Genomic DNA, 21261 nt, shown 5'->3' with positions numbered 1-21261 from the left:
TTGCATCAGTGGCTTGAAACTTGTGATCTTTTTGTTCTATATCATGAATCACTGATGTTCTAACAAATCTATGGCCTCCTTTTTGTACATAATTGTATGTGAGTGTCCAGAGAGCAAATAAACAAAGCATTAAATAGAAAGAAAGAAAATGTATGTGCAGGCCTTAAAAACTGCCTGTTGCCATGACTTTCATAGAGCTTTCTTGAGTGAGGAACACCAAGAGGTGGTTTTGCCACTTCTACCTCTGAACTGCAACCTGCAGTATATTTTGGCAGTTTCCCACCCAAGTACTACCTTGCTTAGCTTCCAAAATCAGATAGAATTTAGTGCCATAGATAAAAAATACATTAAAGAGTACACAGAATATGTGCATATGTGCTAGGAGATGTAGCATCCTATTCAAACCTCCCAATCCACATTTTCTCAGCTGTAGCCCCCACAACTTTGCCATTTCATGGATGGAGGAGCAAGCATGCAGGGGCAGCACCCCAGCACCCAGTTATTGCCATATATCAGCAAAAGGCATCTGCAGGAACTTTGAGGTTTCTCCAAAGGTTCCTGCAGATGATATCCATTCTGGAAATGGCAATATATATCATATAGGAAAATAACTCTGCTGCTCCCTCTGCTTTCCACCGAACAGGAAATGGGCAGATTTGGGGGAATTTGGTGCAATGCATCTTAAACTCCACAGTGACCCAAAAAAGTGTTTCACAATGAGTTAAGTACAACTCATGAATAAATGGCTTGGGAAAAGCTTGAGTTTACATCTCTATAGGCTTACAAACCTATAGACCCATTTATCCCATTGGGTGACTAAAACTTAGTAATTGTTTTTCACCTATGGGCAGTAAACTGTTCCAAACATAAGAGAAACCTGCACGATTTTCCCTTTATCTCTTTCAGAGATCAAACAGATAAGAATCTCACAGATGTGCTAGATTACAATCCCCATAATCCTGTATTTTATATTATTGCATCATACCTGTAAGACAGTGTATCTAACTGAGGAAGACTGCTTTAAACCTATATCATAATTATTCTGCAAGTGCCGATATGATCTAATCAAATGCAATATATAAGCAAACCTATTCAGATCTCTGAAACAGCATCATTACATCACCACCACCACCATCATCTAGCACTGCTGCTATTTGTTGTGTACCCAAAACAAACTCACTACAGTGTTTTCTTGGCAAGATTTATTCATTACCTTCCTTTGAGACTAAGTGAGTGGCACTTGCTCAATGTCACTTAGTGAGTTTCCATGACTAAGTTGGGCTTTGAACTCTGGTCTCCAGGGTCCTAGTCCAACACTTAAAACACTGCACTATTTTGCATGCACAGCTCCTGTTGTTACTACACCATATATGTTTATTGTTTGACAGAGAGATTTCGGGATCTGCTGTTTCTACATTCCAGCTTGGATGCTGAGATTCTGCCAGTCTTCCATCAGAGGCATTACCCAAAGTAAGTAAACATCTCTTCCTTGAAAGCAGTTGAATTTTTGTGTTTTGTTTTTTAATCGAGTCCCCCTGCAGTTTTTCATGTTTCAGTAGAGGGGGGAAATCTGCTATCTACACTGTTGGCCAAGACTCATGGACCAAGGTCTGGTGAAATTGATCTTTGCTGGACATGGTGCATTGATGCACGCAGACCTCTTCTCGGGCTAATCCTTCTTTGTGTCTTTTGGGTTACTGTCACTTGCACTGATGGCCAGTCTCATCTGGATTTTTAACAAGGCATCCTAGTAGGTGCCAAAATAATATCAATAATGAAAAAAAATAGCTTCCCAGCTTGCTGAAAACAAGCCATCCAACTTATAAATGAATAAATGAGTTTATAACTACAAAATATCACACTAGAATACAACCCAGCCAGTCTTAAAAGTGCTACCAACATTTCTTTCCCTTTCCCTCCTCTTCCCCCTTTCATTGCTTGTTGTCATTGATGGTGTCTCACTCAGAATCTAGAGCAGGCATGGGGCAACTAAAAATTTTAAAATGTTTGAAAGCAATGCTTTTGGCTTTGGAAAGATTAGCCTTTTACAAGAAACGTTGCCCAGGGGACGCCCAGCTGTATTTACTCAGTCTTTGAGGAGGCTCTTTCCATGTCCCCCAAAATTTTAGGGAGCTCCACTGGCTGCCGTTTATTTTCCAAGCCCAATTGAAGGTGCAGGTGCTTACCTACAAAGCCCTAAACAGTTTGGGACCATCCTACCTGCGTGACCACATCTCAGTGTATGAACCCACACATTCACTTCATTCATCCAGAGAGGCCCTGCTCGTGATTCCGCCTGCGTTGCAGGCGCGTTTGGTGGGGACACGAGACAGGGCCTTCTCTGTGGTGGCCCCCCAACTCTGGAACACCCTCCCCAAAGATCTTAGACAGGCCCCTACGTTGGCAGTCTTTAGAAAGACTGGCTGTTCCGATGTGCCTTTCCATAATAGGGAAACTCCAATAGCAAGTCCCAGAAGCACTTTATTAGAATTGAGATTGCCGCACACTGCACACTGCACTTACCCTATAATCCTTACATATCACCTGTCACATCAGCACTTTTAATCCTGTACCCATTACTCTGGCCCGGCCCAGTTTTATTGTGTCTTGGTGTATTGTTTATTGCTTGTTGTTTAATTTTGCTTTAACTGTTTTAATTTTTTAATTGCTTTAGGTTGTGTATTGTTATGTTGTGTTTGAGGCCTTGGCCTTTGTAAACCGCATCGAGTCCTTCGGGAGATGCTAGCAGGGTACAAATAAAGATAATAATAATAATAATAATAATAATAATAATAATAATAATAATAAATTAGAATATCAGCCCTAGCGTTGTCTTCTTCAACTGCTGAGTATGCCTGCCCTGTTTGGCACAAGTTTGCCCACGCAAAGCAGGTGAACATAGCATTGAACGAAACATGCAGAATAATCACAGGATGTCTTAAACCTACACCTGTTGATAAACTCTCCAAACTAGCTGGCATTGCCCTCCCTGATGTGCAATGGGAAGTTGCTGCCAACTGTGAGAGAAATAAGGTTGAACACTGTGAAAGCCATTCACTGCATGGCTATCAGCCTCCTACCAGTAGACTTAAATGAAGGAAAAGCTTCATGAGAACCACCAGCTTGTCTCAGCTTGCAGCACACGCAGAATGACCAGGACCTGACAAGGTGTTGGGGATTCCTCATCATCAGAAGAGGAAGGGGAGCAGGGAGATGCTCAGGTCTTAGAGGGAGAGGAAGAAGAATAGGACAATGAGGCAGGTGCCTACTTTTTTAGAAAGACGGAGGGAGTCAGAGAACAGCTAAAAGATTGATGAGCTAATTGGGTGACACCCTAAGTGGGGTATAAATCAGAAACAGGAGAACGTAGCTTTTCGCTGCTAACAACAACTCTGTTACTGCCGGAACCTGCTTTGTGTTAAGGACTTCGTGATCTGTGCCTTATTGTCTGCTGCTTTTGCTGGGACTTTTGCAAAAGACTTTCATTGGTGTCTGTAGTAAGATTTCCTTGTTTTCTTTTTCAATTGCATTTGCTTATTTTGGTTTGCTGGAGTAAAGCATTTTTCTTTTACTTTCAATTTTGTGTTGAGGCTGTTTTTTAAGAGCAAAACAGGACACAAGGGGATAACACATAGCTGCAATAAGGTCTTATTTTCAGGGTATGGCTTATATTGCGCAAATGCTTAGAAATCCTGCTATGGCTTATTTTATGGGTATGTCTTATTTTAGGGGAAACAGGGTATTAAAAACAATTACATTGATTTCAGTGGGGATTCCTCCCAGTTCAGCTTAAATCACATAATGGAAGCTGATTCCTTTTTTTAAAAAAGATCACAGTTTGAAAAGTTGAAATAAAAAAATCGAAAGCCAGAAGGCCCCTTTTGCCAAAGCTGAGTCACTGAAATGGGAAGATGGGCAAAGGTTTTCCAGATGGCTGGAGCTGAAGAGGGTTCTTCAGTCCCAGTCTGGGCCAGATTGGAGGATCGGTTCCAGGGAACGCTATCATTAGATGCCCAAAAGAAAGCAGGACTGAGAAAAAGGAAGGATATTTAATTAAAACAACTGGGCAGCTTCCAAATAAACGCTTCTGAAACCAGCAGGGTGGCTGTTTATGACTTGCTCCAGAAGCAGTTGGAAATAACAAAGTCCTTCTCTCTCTCTCCACACCAATGGACCAGCATGGGTTGATTTTATTGTCCTTTTAAGGGCACTGAGAACAAAAATCTTCTTGGTAGGGCTTCTAATTAAATTGGTTTCTTAGTTCCTTTTAAAGAGGGTTAAAGGATGCGAATCCCATCACCACTGGCGGTTGGAAAGATTTTTTAAATTTAATAAACAGCCAAATAAGAGGTTTATAGCACTGTATACCAGACATGGCAGATAGGGAGGCAATAGTCCCAAACCCTTCAGTGAACAGTGGAGTCTTGCTTATCCAACATAAATGGGCTGGCAGAACGTGAGATAAACAAAAATGTCAGATAATAGAGGAATATTAAACATGTTTGCCTCTTTTTTTAGGAGCTAAAAAAAATGGCCACCTTCCCAACCCCATTTTGTCCTCCCTCTTCTCCCGTCCCCTTCCTTCCTGGCCCATCTGACTGACTCAGTGCCAGTGGGGGCTTCATGCCCTTCCTCCTCTGCCTCCCCAGTCTCTCCAGCCTAGTTTTTCCTTGCAACATGGGAGCCCCACCCAGGAGGGAAGTTGATCCCTTGCTCTCCTTCCTTGGGTTGCAGCAACAGTGGCGGAGATGGACGCCAAAGCAGGCCCCACCCTCACCTTCCCCCAAGGCTAGGAAACCCTTCCCTTGGATCCTTGGGAAGGGGTGATTTTGGTGACCTGTTCTTCTTCTGGATCCCTCCTGCTTCTTCCATCCGGGAGCTGTGCACCATCCTTTTACCAAAGGTGCACCAAGGAGAAGCATGTGGGGCTCTCTCTTTCTCTTTGGGGAAGGTTTGCATGCTTCTGAGAGAGGGTTAACAGTTGGGAGGGGGGGGGGTCAGCATCGCGTTGTCATCCTGGTGGGCTTGACTAAGGGCTGTGCACCCTGGCCAGCCTGAAGTGAAGGGGACAGGAGAGATCTTTAAGTGAGTACTGGTGGAGTTTCTTGGGGTTAATGGAGCATGATGTGAGTTTGAGAACACAGAAATGCTGGACCACTCTCACAACCACCATGTCAGACTACACAGAGTGCCTTCCCAGAATAGGAAATCTCCAATACCAAGTCCCATAAGCACTTTATTAGAACCAATAATTGCTGCACACCGCACACCGCACTTGCCCTAGAAGCTCATATATACCACCTGTCACATCTGCACTTTTAATCTTGTACCCATTACTCCAGCCCGGCCCAGTTTTATTGTGCTTTAGTGTATTGTTTATTGCCTGTTGTTCATTTTTGTTTTATTTTGTTTTAATTGTTTTGATTTGCTTAGATTGTATTGTTATATTGTGTGTTGAGGTCTTGGCCTGTGTAAGCCGCATCGAGTCCTTCAGGAGATGCTAGCGGGTACAAATAAAGTTTAATAATAATAAAATAATAACATTGAGATACACAAGCATGTGGACAATTTCAACAGAAAGGAGGAAAGCATGAAAATGAACAAAATCTGTCTACCAGTATTTAAAAAACTCTAAAATTACAACAGCACAACAGAGAGGAAACTAACAAGGACATCTAATCACCTCTCAACAAAAGTTTGCTCCAGGCACTGTAGGGCCATCAAATGCTAATCAAGGTGGTCAGTTAAAACATTCACACCTACCTCCAGCAGACAAGAGTCCTTTGTCCCACCCTGGTCATTCCACAGATATATAAACCATTTTTCCTAGTTCCAACAGACCTCACCACCTCTGAGGATGCTTGCCATAGATGCAGGTGAAACGTCAGGAGAGAATGCCTCTAGAACATGGCCATATAGCCCGGAAAAACCTACAACAACCCAGTGATTCCGGCCATGAAAGCCTTTGACAATACATTGAGTTGTAGTTTGCCCACAGCCTTATGCATTTTATACAATTAAAAAACTTTTCAAATAAGGCCTTCCATATTTTTCCATCTGGTAAGGCGGAATGTTGGATAAGCAAATGTCAGTTAAACGAAACTCTACTGTATTCAAACCAGAACTTGGAAAAGTTTCTTTCTTTCTTTCTTTCTTTTTTTTTGAACAAAAAATTTTTGGCTGGAATGTTTCATTTGAGCATTTGCCATCAGAAAAAAGTCTCCAAGCTTTGTTTTGAGACCAATGGAAAAATGCTATACTAGCTTGTTTCTTCTACATACCCAGAAAATTCCTGACATGTTTGGAGAAATGTTTAGAAAAAGAAGCATTTGGCTTTTGATGGAAACAGCCCCCTTAAACTTCTGAATATAGGTGTTTAAAACCATAAGTAACAGAATTTGAGACTCACTAATTACATGCAAAGTACAGCTCCCTGCTGTCATTGCATCGGGTTTAGTGTCTCCCGGCAGCTAATGGCCAGATCTACTAAACATTTCCAGCGCCTTATTCAATTTCACAAAAATCAGTGGGTATTCTTTCTCTTTGAAAACTACAGTTCTTTGAACCATAATCTCACGATGCTTAGATTATTGAGCAGCAAAATTCTTAGAAATGATAATAGACCCTCATTATTGCACGGTGACAGGATTGGCCAAAATGGTACTTTTCTGTGACAAGGGTTACTTGTGTATGTGTGTGCACTAGTGGGCCTTTACTGTGTAAGTCGAGTCAGCTAACTAAAAGAGAAGACTTTCTGCACACAGTTTATAACATAATTCATTCACCGTGAAAATAAATAAATAAATAAATGGTTGGCTCATAATGGGACATGAGTAATTGGCATCACAGCTCATTAATGAACAAGCTGAGGATTATGCACACAAACACACACACACACACATACATTGATTCTGCAACAGTCAAGCACACATTAAGGTTAGTCTGAAGGAAAATATGACTCCTGGTGTTTTGGTTTAACACAGTTAGTGTCAAGCCGAATTAGGTCTGTTATTGTAGTTGTTGACTTCATTTATATCCCGTGGTTTGTTTCTTCCTCTTCTCAGCACTGGGACTTAAGGAGGGTTTCCAATGCAGCAAAAAAGTTTAGCAAAAACAGAAAAGATCAACATTAAAGTGGAACTACTACTTCCTTCTCCTCCTCCTCCTCCTCCTCCTCCTCCTCCTCCTCCTCCTCCTCCTCCTCTTCTTGCTGTTGTTGTTACTCTATTTTATCCTGTCTTCTTCCCTATAGGGACTCAAGCTGGCTAACAATGGCATGACACAATAAAATAAAACTTAAATGCATATACCTCGTACACTTTATAATACACTTAATTTATATTCCGCTTTACCTCCCCAGAGGGACTCAGAGCGGATTGCAATACACATATGAGGCAAACATTCAATGGCTTTTACACACAGTGAACAACTACATACAACACAGACAAAGATAAAGGCCTTCCCCTTTTTTTCTATCTCCGGCGTCTGGAGGCAACTCTCAATACTGGCCATGGGGAGGTGCTCTTGTTCCATTTTTCCATGCTAAGGAGCCTGTTGTCCATAGATATCTCCTATTGAGTTGCCAGCATGTCTGCATATCTGTATGGGGCGCCCTTTTACTTTCCCATTGAGACGGTACCTATTGATCTAGTTGCATTACATGATTTCGAACTGTTAGGTTCGCAGAAGCTAGGGCTGACAGTTGGGAGCTCACCCCAATTTGTGGCTTCAAACTGCTAACCTTCCAGTCTACAGATTTTCTGCAGCTAGTGGTTTAATCCACTGTGCTACCACGGCCCCTACTATACCTTCTCATATAAAATTTTTAAAAATAATTAAATATTTTTATTATCAGTGTAAAAGTTAAAACACAGTAAAAATACAACGAAAAGCCTGAAATGATTCGGGTCCCACATATCTCTGTGATTGCATCTCCCTCTCTATGAACTGGCACATACTCTAAGATCTTCCAGGAAGGCCCTTCTCTCGCTCCCACCACCATCTCATGCTCGACTGGTGGGGTCGAGGGAGAGGGCCTTCTCGGTGGTGGCCTCTGGAATGCCCTCCTCAGGGAGTTAAGACAGGCCCCATCACTTTCCTTGTTTCGCAAGAACTTGAAGACTTGGTGGTTTCATCAGGCCTTTGGGAATGATTAGTTACTAGCCCCCAAAATCACACTCCCAGCAGCCTGCCCTTCATCTTCCCCTAAATGTCTGATGACAGAGGTATGTTTTCACCTGCCTGTAAAAGGCAAAAGGGATGGAGCTAAACTATCAGTAACATTGCAAACAATTAAAAATATTTTTAAAATGGTGCAATTAAAATCAGCGCAGCATCCTATTCAAAGCCATTATGTTATTTGTACAGTTGGCCCTCCAAAGCATTTAGCCAAGACAGTTAAAATGGGGTCAAACTGCATTCATTGTACAGTGTGGAGGCATGTTTAGCCTAATGCCTAAGAAACTACAAATCCCCATATTCCATTGGAATCACCATTCTCATGGTGGTTCATGAAAAGGCCTTACTGGTGCATTATTTAAACTGTTAAGTTTATTCATATCATGATCTGATAACCATACTCAATATATCCCATATGCATGAGGGTACTAGGGTAATGATACAAAAGGTTTGCTAGGCTAGACCCTCTTTCATTCAGACTCACCCCCCCCCGAAACTCAGCGCCCCCCCCCCCCGAACCCCCCTGAAAAAAATTCAGCCCCCCCCCCAAACAAAATCCTGGCTACGGGCCTGATTGGAATGATGATTAAAGCAGAACAATAGGGCTATCCTTTTGTATTTTAAATTGACCTCAGAATACCTGTAAATTTACTGAGCTCTTCAATCCTTACAAGATCTCCTTTCTTGCTTCCGCTTCCTTTTTGCTTTGTCTCGCCTCCTATTCACTGACGTTTTTGTGAACAAAGAACAATGATTTAAAATCAAATTTGACAAGACCCAATATCCTTTTTCATCTACAAAACTTAAGCATAATACAAGCACACTCACGTTCACAACTGCTTTAAATATATCCAAAAGTGTCAGCATTAGCCATAAAAGAAATGGGTTCCAAAAAGGAAATGGAGATGTTCATTTATCAAGCTGTCTGACACTGACACTCAGCCATTCACAAGGGAGGTACTTGCATAGTTTTGAGCTGGAGGGTGCCCTATTTTCCACTTGTTAATGCTACCTTTGCGTGACAAGACCAGCTGTACGTGAGTTTGAATACAATGTACACAATAAAATCCATTTATTTATTTACTTTGTTTTATATCCCACCCTCTCTCCCTCGCTGAGGGACTCAGAGTGGCTAACGCTCAGCAGCAGTTTGCTGCTGTTCAATCATGATACAATCCTAAAACAAAATGTATAAATATTGGAGAACACAAAAGTTAAAACAACATGGAGGCCTATTTCAAATATAGATGGGTGACATTGGACAAGTCACAATTTCTGAGACTCAGAGGAAGGCAAAAGTTACCCCCCCCTCCCAATAAACAAATTTAGCCAAGGAAACCCTGTTATGGAGTTGGGTGTCATCTCTATGCAGATGACACACAACTCTACTACTCTTTTACACCAAATTCCAAGGAAGCTCCCCAGATCCGAAAGTGCCTGACAGCTGTGATTGTGATGGACTGGATGAGGGCCAACAAGCTGAGGCTTAATCCAGACAAGACAGAGGTATTCCTGGTCAGCCATGATGCCGATCGGGTTATAGGGTGGCTACCTGTGCTCGACAGGGTTGCACTCCCCCCTGAGGACACAGGACCGCAATCTGGGGGTCCTCTTGGACTCAGTGCTTACACTTGAGGCTCAGGTGTCAGTGGTGGCTGGGAGAACCTTTGCACAGCTAAAACTTGTGCACCAACTGCGACTGTACATCGAGAAGCCTGATTTGGCCATGGTGGTTCACACCTTAGTTACATCCAGAACGGACAGCTGTAATGAACTCTATGTGGGGCTGCCTTTGAAGACGGTTTGGAAACTGCAACTAGTGCAAAAGTCAGCTGCCAGATTACTAACTGGATCTAGCTACAGGGAACATACAACTTTCCAGGCTCAATTCAAGGTACAGGTTATTACCTATAAAGCCCTATACGTCTCAAGCACAGTTCATGGGGACAACAGGGAGGGCCTTCTCTGTGGTGCCCCCCCCCCCCAGCTCTGGAATAGCCTCCCAAAAGAAATTCGAGTAGCACCCACCCATCAATCCTTCCATTCCAACTTGAAAACATTGATGTTCAGACGGGCCTTTGACCTTAAGTAGGCTGACTGGGCCCATATGAAGCTGACACTTGGCACCTTGTGAACTGACAGCAGTTAGTTTCATCTACTGTTGTTTTAAAATTGTATTATTTTGATTTTATGCTACATGTGTTGACAGAGGTTGTTGTTATAATTTTATGTGACTTGTTTTATACTTTAGTACCATTTTTACCTGTTGTATGTTATATGTGCACCCTGGAGTGCCTTGTAAGCTGCCCCGAGTCCCTTTGGTGAGATGGTGGTGGTATATAAATAATAGGGCTGGGCGGTTTCGTTTCGTTAATTCATAATTCGTTAATAATTCGTTAATTTTTTTAATTACAAAACGATAACGAACCATTCTGGAGCAATTTTTTAAAAAAACGAATTTTTAAACACGTTTTGTAAATGCTTCGTATTTCATTATTGTATTCGTTTCGTTATTGTTCTGAGGTCGTTTCATTATTATTTCCGCATGTCTGGGGCAAGTTTTTTGTTTAATTAGTGAAAAAAAATTATAATATCACACCAACAGTCAACAACAGAGGGAGAGGGAAGCTTCAGAAGTTTTTGGAGGTTTTTTAGGGTATTTCGCGGTCGCGTCCGCCATTAACGAATCGATTCGTTATTGTTTCGGAAATCGATTCGTTAATGTTTTGTAATTTTTTTCACATTTACGAAATTTCGTAAATATCGAACTTTTTAAAAGGAAAATTTTGTAATTATTTTAAATAACAAAACGCAAAAAAAACCCAAAAACGAATCGATTTTAGAAACAAATTTTTTCCGTTGTTACCCAGGCCTAATAAATAAAGATTATTATTATTATTATTATTATTATTATTATTATTATTATTATTATTATGGGGGTATTGTGTTGCTCTCTGGGAAGAAGGTGGTAGTGTGTAGCTGCAGATTTGGGTGGCCCATCATATTGCACTGATTACCCTAATAATGGGTCTTCAGACCTAATAACAGTTCTTCACATGCTTGTAATACCAAACATTTACCCCTTCATGGTGGCCTAGCAGTAGCATCCAACTGAGATAGAGTTGCAATGATTTCTTCTTTATTTTTCTTTATTTTCTTTTTAGAATCAATATCCCATCTTTGTCCCGAGATAGGATTCAAGCCAGTTTACAATAATTTCAGAAGATCATGCTAAAACATCAATTTGCAGACATTAAAAAGTAAAAATCAATATAACTCTTTTATCCTATGCCCTGTTCCTTAGCTACAATTTGCACTATCCCATTCCCTTATCTTGTTTGCAGCTTGGCCATGTCTTATGGTAGTTGTCACTATAGGTCATTGGGCATTGTTATGAGTTTTAAACTGTTGTTTTATATGCTATAGTTTTTACTTTATTGTATTATACTGTGTGTTTATTTTATGCTTTGTCAGTTCCTGTCTTGGCTCATTGTGCCATATGTAAGCCATCCCAAATCCCCCCAGGGAGATGGAGATGGAGTACAAAAATTATTTATTTATTTATTTATTTAAAAAATGATTTAAACCAGTCAAAAACATGTAAAACACCTTCTTTCTCTATTGCTTGTACATATAATTCCCCAGAATCAAATTGAACCATTGAGACATTTTCCCCCTGTCTCGCAACTGTGCAGCCTCATTTCTCCACCTTTGAAAAGGCACTAAGAAGGTTCTCCATGAACTGACTGTTGCAGAGGGAAAGATATGAGAGTGTAATGAAGCTTGCACAATGGAGGCCCTGCTGAAACCACTAAAAATGGATGGTCTCTTTAACCTGCATCAGGGATGCTGCTCAGCATGGGGCAGGACATCAGGGTTCTTTCTTGCAAAATGTTCTTTAGGTGAATTTCATCTTCTTCACGGAGGTAGGGAGAGACTCACCAGGCAGCCACTTAGGCACCTTTCTCAGTCAGCCACATTGCTACTGACATGTTTTTCATGCTCTGTTTCATCCTTTTTCAAAAGCTACTGGGGGAGCTAGTGAGAGATGAGGAGCGGTTATCACCTCTCCGAGGAGCATTTAAATGAATGACTCCCAGGCCTGTCCCTGGGCTTCCTGCCTTCCGTGGACTCATTTAGTATTCTCTGACATTTTGCCATTTCCATCCCTTGCTTTCGAGCGGAAAGCTTTTGCCCATTTGATTTCCGCCTGGAGCCTGTGGAATATTGACTTCTGACGTGCTCAGTTGCATTCGCAGCTTTGACAGAAAGGGTTTGTGTGATAACTTATTTTTCAAATTAAACAGGGCATGTTGCAACTCATGGAGGCCAAGCCTTCCTAGACTGAAGTTTTGAAACAGTGGCTCACTAAGGATGCATCTGCACTACAGAATCCTTGCAGTTTGAAACCATGGCTTAATGCTGTGGAATTCTGGGAGCTGTAGTTTGGTATGGGCACCAGCCCATACCTTGGGAAGTCTGACTTGGCCACGGTAGTCCACGCTCTGGTTACATCCCGTTTAGACTACTGCAACACTCTCTACGTGGGGTTGCCTTTGAAGACAGCTTGGAAGCTCCAACTAGTCCAACGCTCGGCAGCCATGATTTTAACAGGAGTGGAGCGCAGGGAGCATACAACCCCCCTGTTGCGCCAACTCCACTGGCTACCGATCTGCTACCGGGCTGAATTCAAAGTGCTGGCGTTGGCCTTTAAAGCCCTAAACGGTTCCGGCCCAAGCTACCTATCTGACCGCATCTCTGCCTATGAACCCACCAGGAGTTTGAGATCTTCCGGGGAGACCCTGCTTTCGATCCCGCCTGCTTCTCAAGCTCGGCTGGCGGGGACGAGAGATAGGGCCTTCTCGGTGGTGGCTCCTCGGCTGTGGAACGCCCTTCCTACGGATATTAGACTAGCACCATCTCTAATGGTATTCCGCAAAAAGGTGAAGACCTGGATGTTTGTGCAGGCGTTTGAGTAATTTAGTGCAATCTGGTAATGGAACATAGGAATGGAACAATGGACGACGAACCTGGACTACGCTTGGATGATGAGAAGATTGGTTACGGTTGTTTTTTGTAATAATTGTGCATTGTAATTGCTTATTGGTAATTTATGGATAATGTGTTAAGTCAATTGTTATATGTTGTATGGAACCACTGCTGTTTCTACTGTTTTTACTGTTTGTGAACCGCCGTGAGTCGCCTTCGGGCTTGAGATACAGCGGTATATAAGCAAAGTAAATAAATAAATAAATAATAAAGCAAGCTCAAGATATTTTACAACGATTACTTATTTATTTATATTCATATGCCACCTTTTCGCACATAAAAGATACTCAAAGTGGCACCGGGATCGTGGCGCAGCTGGCTGAGTGTCAGCTGCATTAAGATCACTCTGACCAAAAGGTAATGAATTCGAAGCCAGCCCGGGTTGGCGTGGGTTTCCAACCAATTGTGTAGCCTGTTGTCGACCTTTGCAACCCGAAAGACAATTGCATCTGTCAAGTAGGAAAATTAGGTACCACCTTAAAGTGTGGGGAGGCTAAATTAACTGATTTATGGGGGCATAAAGAAGACTCCAGCAAAGCACTCCAGCAAAAAAGCATGCGGGGAATGCGGAAGTACTCCATCAGTGTCGCAGATGGATGAGGAAAGCGACAGCTCCCCTGGCAGCCAGAAAAAGTGAAATAGCCTCTGTGTATGTCTATATATGTTGTATGTCAAAAATTGGCATTGAATGTTTGCCATATATGTGTACACTGTAATCCGCCCTGAGTCCCCTGTGGGGTGAGAAGGGCGGAATATAAAAGCTGTAAATAAATAAATAATAAATAACAACTCCTGTGATTCCCAAGCACTGAGCCACAATGGTTAAAGTAGGCATTAACTTTACGGTGTAGCTGCACTGTAAGATAGAACAAGTGTGCTGAAGCTAAAGTTTGGAAATTAAGTGTATATTAAGTCAACGTGTTAATATGAAATTACTTCCCCTTTCCAGGAACAAAGTTATAAATAAGTTACAGCATTATTATTACTTGGTAAGGGATAATTATTTATCCATGGCAAGCTTATGCTAACATTTTAGTAGTTTTTATAATTGCAAGGTATGACTTTACGAAACGTGGGGTGAATGCAAAGCTATGTCTTGAATGTAGAATAAAGAATGTCAAGCTTTCATTCCACTGAGCAAAAATTGCAGAAATGTTGCATGACTTTTCTGCGTCTAGACCAGGCCTCCACAACCTGTGGCCCTCCAGGAGTTTGGGAAGCAGTTTGTCCAATGGTCAGGAATTGTGGAAGCTGAATCCAAAACACTTGGAGGACATAGATTGTATGTATTGCACTGTAAATTAGATATTTTCCCCTGGGTAACTGATTCTGTTGATATAAGCTCAGTGGTTATGCAAAGTCTTACTGTATTGTATATTACAACATTTGAATTCAGGGTGGGGGCCAGGGAGAGGTTTCCCAGCCTTATACCTTGTATAAGATCACAAGGGCTTTCCATCATTCTAAGAATCCCAAATGAAAAATATATCAGACACTTAGATTCTAAAGAACCTGTTGTTGTTCATTCGTTCAGTCGTCTCCGACTCTTCGTGACCTCATGGACCAGTCCATGCCAGAGCTCCCTGTTGGCCGTCACCACCCCCAGCTCCTTCAAGGTCAGTCCAGTCGCTTCAAGGATGCCATCCATCCATCTTGCCCTTTTGCCTTCCACTTTCCCCAGCATAATTGAAAGAACCTGTAACTACCACTATTGGGACTAGGTAGGCAGCAAAAAGGTGAGCTACAGTATTTTGGAGATCTTCCCTCCAATTTGTTGCCAAGACACCAACAAGAGGTTTATTTCCTTATGTTTCTGATTGGTAACTGCAACATAACCTTCAGTGGTGAAACTCTGTTATAGGGAGAGAATATGTGATGTAGCAGCATGCAAGGAAGCATGCCTAATATGAACGTTTATACCTGTACAAAAATGGAACGTTCCCCCTTTAAACCTCCACTTCACCATTCAGATACGGCACCTTCTTGCCCTCTTCTTGTTCAGTCTCTAAATAAATAAAATATCTTATTTATATACATCAAATATGCTGCAGAATTGCTGGACAGCTGGCAGCTGGAAAACCTGGTTAGCAGCTGTGAAGGAGCAAAGGCAAGCAATGAAATGAGGTGCCAAAGCTAATTCAAGTGGTGTCTAACTAGCTAGCTGGAGTTTCTGTGTGGTGAGATCAACATGATTTAGGCTAGAGGCACAAGAGCTGTCATTTTTTTTTTCATTTGCAAGAGCAGGTACGTGTTGGATGGAATATCAGGGTACTGGTCTGAAATACAGAACTGAGCAAGAATCAAGTTGCTGTGAATTTTCTGGGCTGTATGGCCATGTTCCAGAAGCATTATCTCCTAGGTTGAGAGGTCTGTTGGAAACTAGGTAAATGAGGTTTATATATCTGTGGAATGTCCAGAGTGGAAGGAAGAACTCTTGTCTGCTTGAGGCAAGTGTGAATGTTACAATTGACCACTTTGATTAGCATTGAATGGCCTTGCAGCTTCAAAGCCTGGGTAGTTGCTTCCTGGGGAAATCCTTTGTTTGGAGGTGTAGCTAGATTTTGTTCATTTTCATGGTTTCATCCTTTCTGTTGAAATTGTCCACATGCTTGTGGATTTCAATGGCTTCTCTGCGTAGTCTGACATGGTGGTTGTTGGAGTGATCCAGCATTTCTGTGTCCAGGTTGGTTCATCAGGTGCTCTGCTATGGCTGACTTCTCTGGTTGAATTAACCTGCAGTGCCTTTCATGTTCCTTGATTCGTGTCTGGGCAATGCTGCTGCATTTGGTGGTCCCTATGTAGACTTGTCCACAGCTGCATGGTATATGGTAGGCTCCTGCAGAGGTGAGAGGATCCCACTTGTCCTTTGCTGAAAATAGCTTTTGTTGGATTTTCTTGGTGGGTCTGTAGATCGTTTGTAGGTTGTGTTTCTTCATCAGCTTCCCTATGTGCTCTGTGGTTCCCTTGATGTATGGTAAGAACACTTTTCCTCTGGGTGGATCTTTGTCTTTGCTCTTGTTGCTTGTTCTTGGTCTTGCTGCTCTTCTGATGTCTGTGGTGGTGCATCCATTGGCCTGTAAAGCCCAGTTTAGGTGATTCTGTTCACCTTGGAGGAGGTGAGCAAGAATGCATGTCAGGTTTTTATTCTGGAGAGCTATGTACAAAATAGAGACAAACGAAATAAATTAATTTGGACAGCATAGGATGGAACTCTTCCTTCTTCATGATCTTTGTGCTTCACACACATGGTCTTGCATCTCTATAGATTTCACTTTGGGATGTTCCAGAGCTTGAGTATCCTTCGCCGTTAACTTCACCCCTACAGGTACCAACCTAAATTGGGAATGACTCCTCTCAATTCCTTTTTCATCCATCATGTGATTCACTTCAGAATTCCCAGTGGTACAGATTCTCTTCTTTTTCCTACAGTTGATTTTTTGAACTTCTGTGTTTTTCTTCATCCTTTCCCTGTTTTCTTGCTTCAACATTCAACTAGTTATTAACCATATGGTTTCAGTGAAGGATCTAAAGATTCCTAAACAGAACACTTCTCTAGGCACTTCGCCTGAGGGCTGAGAAGGGCGGTATACAAATATAGTAAATAAATAAACATTACCACACTCTCCCCCACCCCATCCAATTCCAAAAAGGAAGACCCTCATAAACCAATGCTTTTCAACCAAGGGATGGAGCCATGGTGGTGCAATGTGTTAAACTTGTGTGCCAGCTGAAGTGCTGACCTGAAGGTCAGCAGTTCAAATTCATGAGATGGGGTGAGCTCACATCTGTCAGCTCCAGCTTCCCATGTGGGGACATGAGAGAAGCCACCCACAGGTGTCCCCCGGGCAACATCTCTGCAGATGGCCAATCCTCTCACACCAGAAGCGACTTTCAGTTTCTCAAGTTGCTTCTGACACAATTTTAAAAAATCCAAGGGATAGAGCTGTATTTGATAATTGTGTTTACCACAAATTGTCGAGAGCAAGGGTCCTCAAACTTTTTAAACAGAAGGCCAGGTCACAGTCCCTCAAACTGTTGGAGGGCCAGATTATAATTTGGAAAAAAATGAATGAATTCCTATGCACACTGCACATATCTTATTTGTAGTGAAAAAAACACTTTAAAACAATACAATCATTTAAATGAAGAACAGTTTTAACAAGCATAAACTTATTAGTATTTCAATGGGAAGTGTGGGCCTGCTTTTGGCTGATGAGATAGGATTGTTGTTGTGTGCTTTCAAGTCGTTTCAGACTTAAGTTGACCCTGAGTGAGAGCTGGGTAAATGACCTTCGAGGGCCGTATGTGGCCCCCAGGCCTTAGTTTGAGGATCCCTGGTCTAGAGGCTTCACAATGTTAAAATTCCCTAGTGCATTTCATTGGAGACCACAGTGACTCCATGGGGTTGCACGGCAGAAGTTGGGAAAAATTAGATTCTGGCCAATCTGAAAAAAAAAAATCTTACTTTGAAGAATGCAGAACCCATAAGAGTGAGAGTGAATTCCAGGAAATCTGTATCTACCTGAACTTCTTTGCATTGCAAAGAGATAAGTCCCCCTTGGGAGAAGGGCGGCATAGAAGCGTATGAAATAAAAAATAATAATAAATAAGGAAAGAACTTGCTCCAGCCTGCCAGGTAGAAAGCAGGGTCTGTTTACCTGAGGGATAATAGTTGGCAGGAAGCATAGGTCAGTGGATACAACATTTCTAATGAAAGGGGGGAATACTCTACATAAAGGGGGAAGCATTTTTCACATGCAGTAATCATTACGAGCTGCCCTGTAATTTGACCTCACTTTGTTTGAAAATGAAATGTCTGGGATGGTGCTTCTCCTGGTCTAATAGGGCCTTGAACCTGGGCTTTGAACTTTAGAAAGAGCAAGAAAATGTGTCACTTTCACATTTGCTCTCCTAATTTGTTTTAGAGAGAAGTGTCAAGCTCTGCTTGGATGCTGTGCAGCTGTCAGTAGTGATGAAAAATATGAAGGGAGGGGAAAGCTCAGATAAATTCCAGCTGCATCATTTCAAACTCATAAAGCGTGAAGAAGCAGGAATCCGCTTTTAAATCACTCCTTGGAAAGGACCATCTAACCTCTATTTGAAAGCCTCCAGTGAAGGAAAGTACAGCACTTTCTGGTGTGGGCTGCTACACTGTCATACAGACAAAGGAGATTCCATCTGAACATGAGGAGGAAGTTCCTGACTGTGAGAGCCATTCAGCAGTGGAACTCTCTGCCCTGGAGTATGGTGGAGGCTCCTTATTTGGAAGCTTTTAAACAGAGGCTGGATGGCTATCTGTCAGTGGTGATTTGAATGCAATATTCCAGCTTCTTGGCAGGGGGTTGGACTGGATGGCCCATGAGGTCTCTTCCAACTCTTTGATTCTATGATTCTATCTGAGGCACATTTATTTTGAAGAATTGCAGCATTAATATCTCACTTGATCTGCTATTATTCCTTCCTATGGAATCTTGGGATTTGTAGTTTTGTGAGATCTTCTGTCTGAGAATTCTAAATTTCACCCCTAAATTGCCAATCTCTGGATACAATAGAATTGAACAATGGCAGTACAAATGGAATAGTAGTGCCGTTGTTTGGTAGCATCAATGGATCTGGGATGTTACGTTCAGTCAGTATTTCTTTTCCTGCAGTTTCCTGGGTCCTAAACTGTGGAGCAATGTGCTCCATTATCTCTTTGAAAACAGTTCTGATATTTCAAGATAGCAAAAAAATTATTAAAAAAATATTTAAAAAAATATAAAAAATTATTAAAAAATATAGTTACCATAAGTAACAGAATTTGAGACTCTCTAATTACATGTCAGCCCTAGCTTCTGCCAACCTAGCAGTTTGAAAACATGCAAATGTGAGTAGATCAATAGGTACCACTCCGGCGGGAAAGTAACGGCGCTCCATGCAGTCATGCCGGCCACATGACCTTGGAGGTGTCTACGGACAACGCTGGCTCTTCGGCTTAGAAATGGAGATGAGCACCACACCCCAGAGTCAGACATGGCTGTCATTGCATCAGGTTTAGTGTCTCCCGGCAGCTAATGGCCAGATCTACTAAACATTTCCAGCGCCTTATTCAATTTCACAAAATCAGTGGGTATTCTTTCTCTTTGAAAACTACAGTTCTTTGAACCATAATCTCATTATGGCATGGAAGTAGATAATTTGTAGCAATATGTCTTCTCTTTAGTATCTAACTTGACTGAGAAATGGACCCATCTTTGTTTAAGCCTACATTCAAAGAAGGGTAGGTGTCTTGCTTTGTTTTGTTTTGTTTCCTGAAGGCACTGGCTTTTTCAGTTTGGAATATATCCAATAAGAAGGATTTGTTTGTTTGTTGCAACAAGAAATAAATTCTTTTTTAAAAAAAAAATGATAATAATCCCTGAAGAGCTTCTTTAGAAGATGCAAAAAAAAAAATCCCACTAGCTGTTTTCTTAAGTGCACAATTCTTTTATTTCTGTCTTGCAAATTAAAAAGTAAGCAAAACATCTTATGGAAAGACCTGATTCTGTCTAAAATAGGAAAAGAAGATTATAAACACTGAAATCTAAAGGAGGGGAATTTGCTGTCTTTGCCAGAGAACGTCCTTCCTCCGCTGAAGAATGAAATGTGCATCGTGAAAATGCGCTAAAATATAATTCACCTACTTATATGGAAATGTCATCTGAGACAAATTAATTCCAGTGGGTTTTATGCAGGTCTCTTTATTGTAATGTAGACATCGTACCAATAAATACCCTAAAGGCCCAGAGATTTATAAAAGGAAAATGCTAGGAAAGAAATAAACCCAAGCCATGAAGTGGAAAATTCTATAAGCTTTCATTTGCCTTGAAAAATGATGTTCAAAGGAAAAGATTTGTACAGGCAGATAGATTTTATTTAAGTGGAGCCGGTCAAAATAAAGAGCCACCTCCTAGGAACCAAACAATAAAATCAGGCTTTTTTTGACTTCATATCTTGGCATTTCGGTGATAGAAGTGACACAGAAAGATAACTAATAAATAGGACTAATAAGTAGGATAATGAATAACTAGGCCTAATACGACCATATTAAGGTCACATCTCCACTTTAGAGTTAATGCAGTTTGACTCCACTTTAGCTTCCATGGCTCAATGCTATGGAAGTTCGTGTGTTGTGGTTTAGGGAGACCCCAATGCTCTTTGGCAGAGAAAACTATGTAAAAATACAATTCCATAATATACTTTAGACCAGTGTTTCTCAACCTTCCTAATGACATGACCCCTTAATACATTTCCTCATGCTGTGGTGACCCCCCCCCCCCAACCATAGAATTATTATTTTTGTTGCTATTTCATAACTAATTTTGCTACTGTTATGAATCATAATGTAAATATCTGATTTGCAGGATGTATTTTCATTCACTGGCCCAAATTCGGCACAAATACCTGATATACCCAAATTTGAATACAGGTGGGGTTTGGGGGGGGGGGATTGATTTTATCATTTGGGAGTTGTAGTTGCTGGGATGTATAGTTCAAAGAGCATTCTGAACTCTGCCAACAATGGAATTGAACCAGACTTGGCACATAGAACTCCCATGACCAACAGAAAATGCTGGAATGGTTTGGTGGGCATTGACCTTGAGTTTGGGAGTTGTAGTTCACCTACACCCAGAGAGCACTGTGGACTCAAACAATAATCAATCTGAACCAAACCAGGCATGAACACTCAATATGTTCAAATGTGAACTCTGGTGGAGTTTGGGGAAAAATAGACCTTGATATTTGGGAGTTGTAGTTGCTGGGATTTATAGTTCACCTACAATCAAAGAGCATTCTGAACCCCATCAACAATAGAATTGGGGCAAACTTCCCACACAGAACCCCCATGGCCAACAGAAAACATTGTATATTCTGATGGTCTTTGGCGAGTCCTCAGACACCCTCTCGTGACCCGCCCAGGGGTTCCGACCCCCAGGTTGAGAAACACTGCTTTAGACCATGCACTGTAAAGACAACGTGGAGAAGAAGGAGAGCCACACAATCTTGAGTTCATCA

At 41.6% G+C, this 21261-nt stretch overlaps 1 protein-coding gene across 3 annotated transcripts in view; it reads left to right on the top strand.

The window, feature by feature from the left end:
• NOX4 (NADPH oxidase 4) overlaps window positions 1–21261 on the top strand; it is a 150441-nt gene that overhangs the window by 103687 nt on the left and 25493 nt on the right. For all 3 annotated transcript variants that reach the window (XM_060771126.2, XM_060771125.2, XM_060771127.2), the window contains exon 13: window positions 1389–1470. In XM_060771126.2, the coding sequence (XP_060627109.2) occupies window positions 1389–1470 (82 nt within the window). The remainder of the gene's footprint in view (window positions 1–1388; window positions 1471–21261) is intronic.

The sequence above is a fragment of the Anolis sagrei genome, chromosome 3 (genome assembly GCF_037176765.1).
Source record: "Anolis sagrei isolate rAnoSag1 chromosome 3, rAnoSag1.mat, whole genome shotgun sequence".
Lineage (NCBI taxonomy): Eukaryota > Metazoa > Chordata > Lepidosauria > Squamata > Dactyloidae > Anolis > Anolis sagrei.
This window is presented reverse-complemented; position numbering and strand designations above follow the sequence as displayed.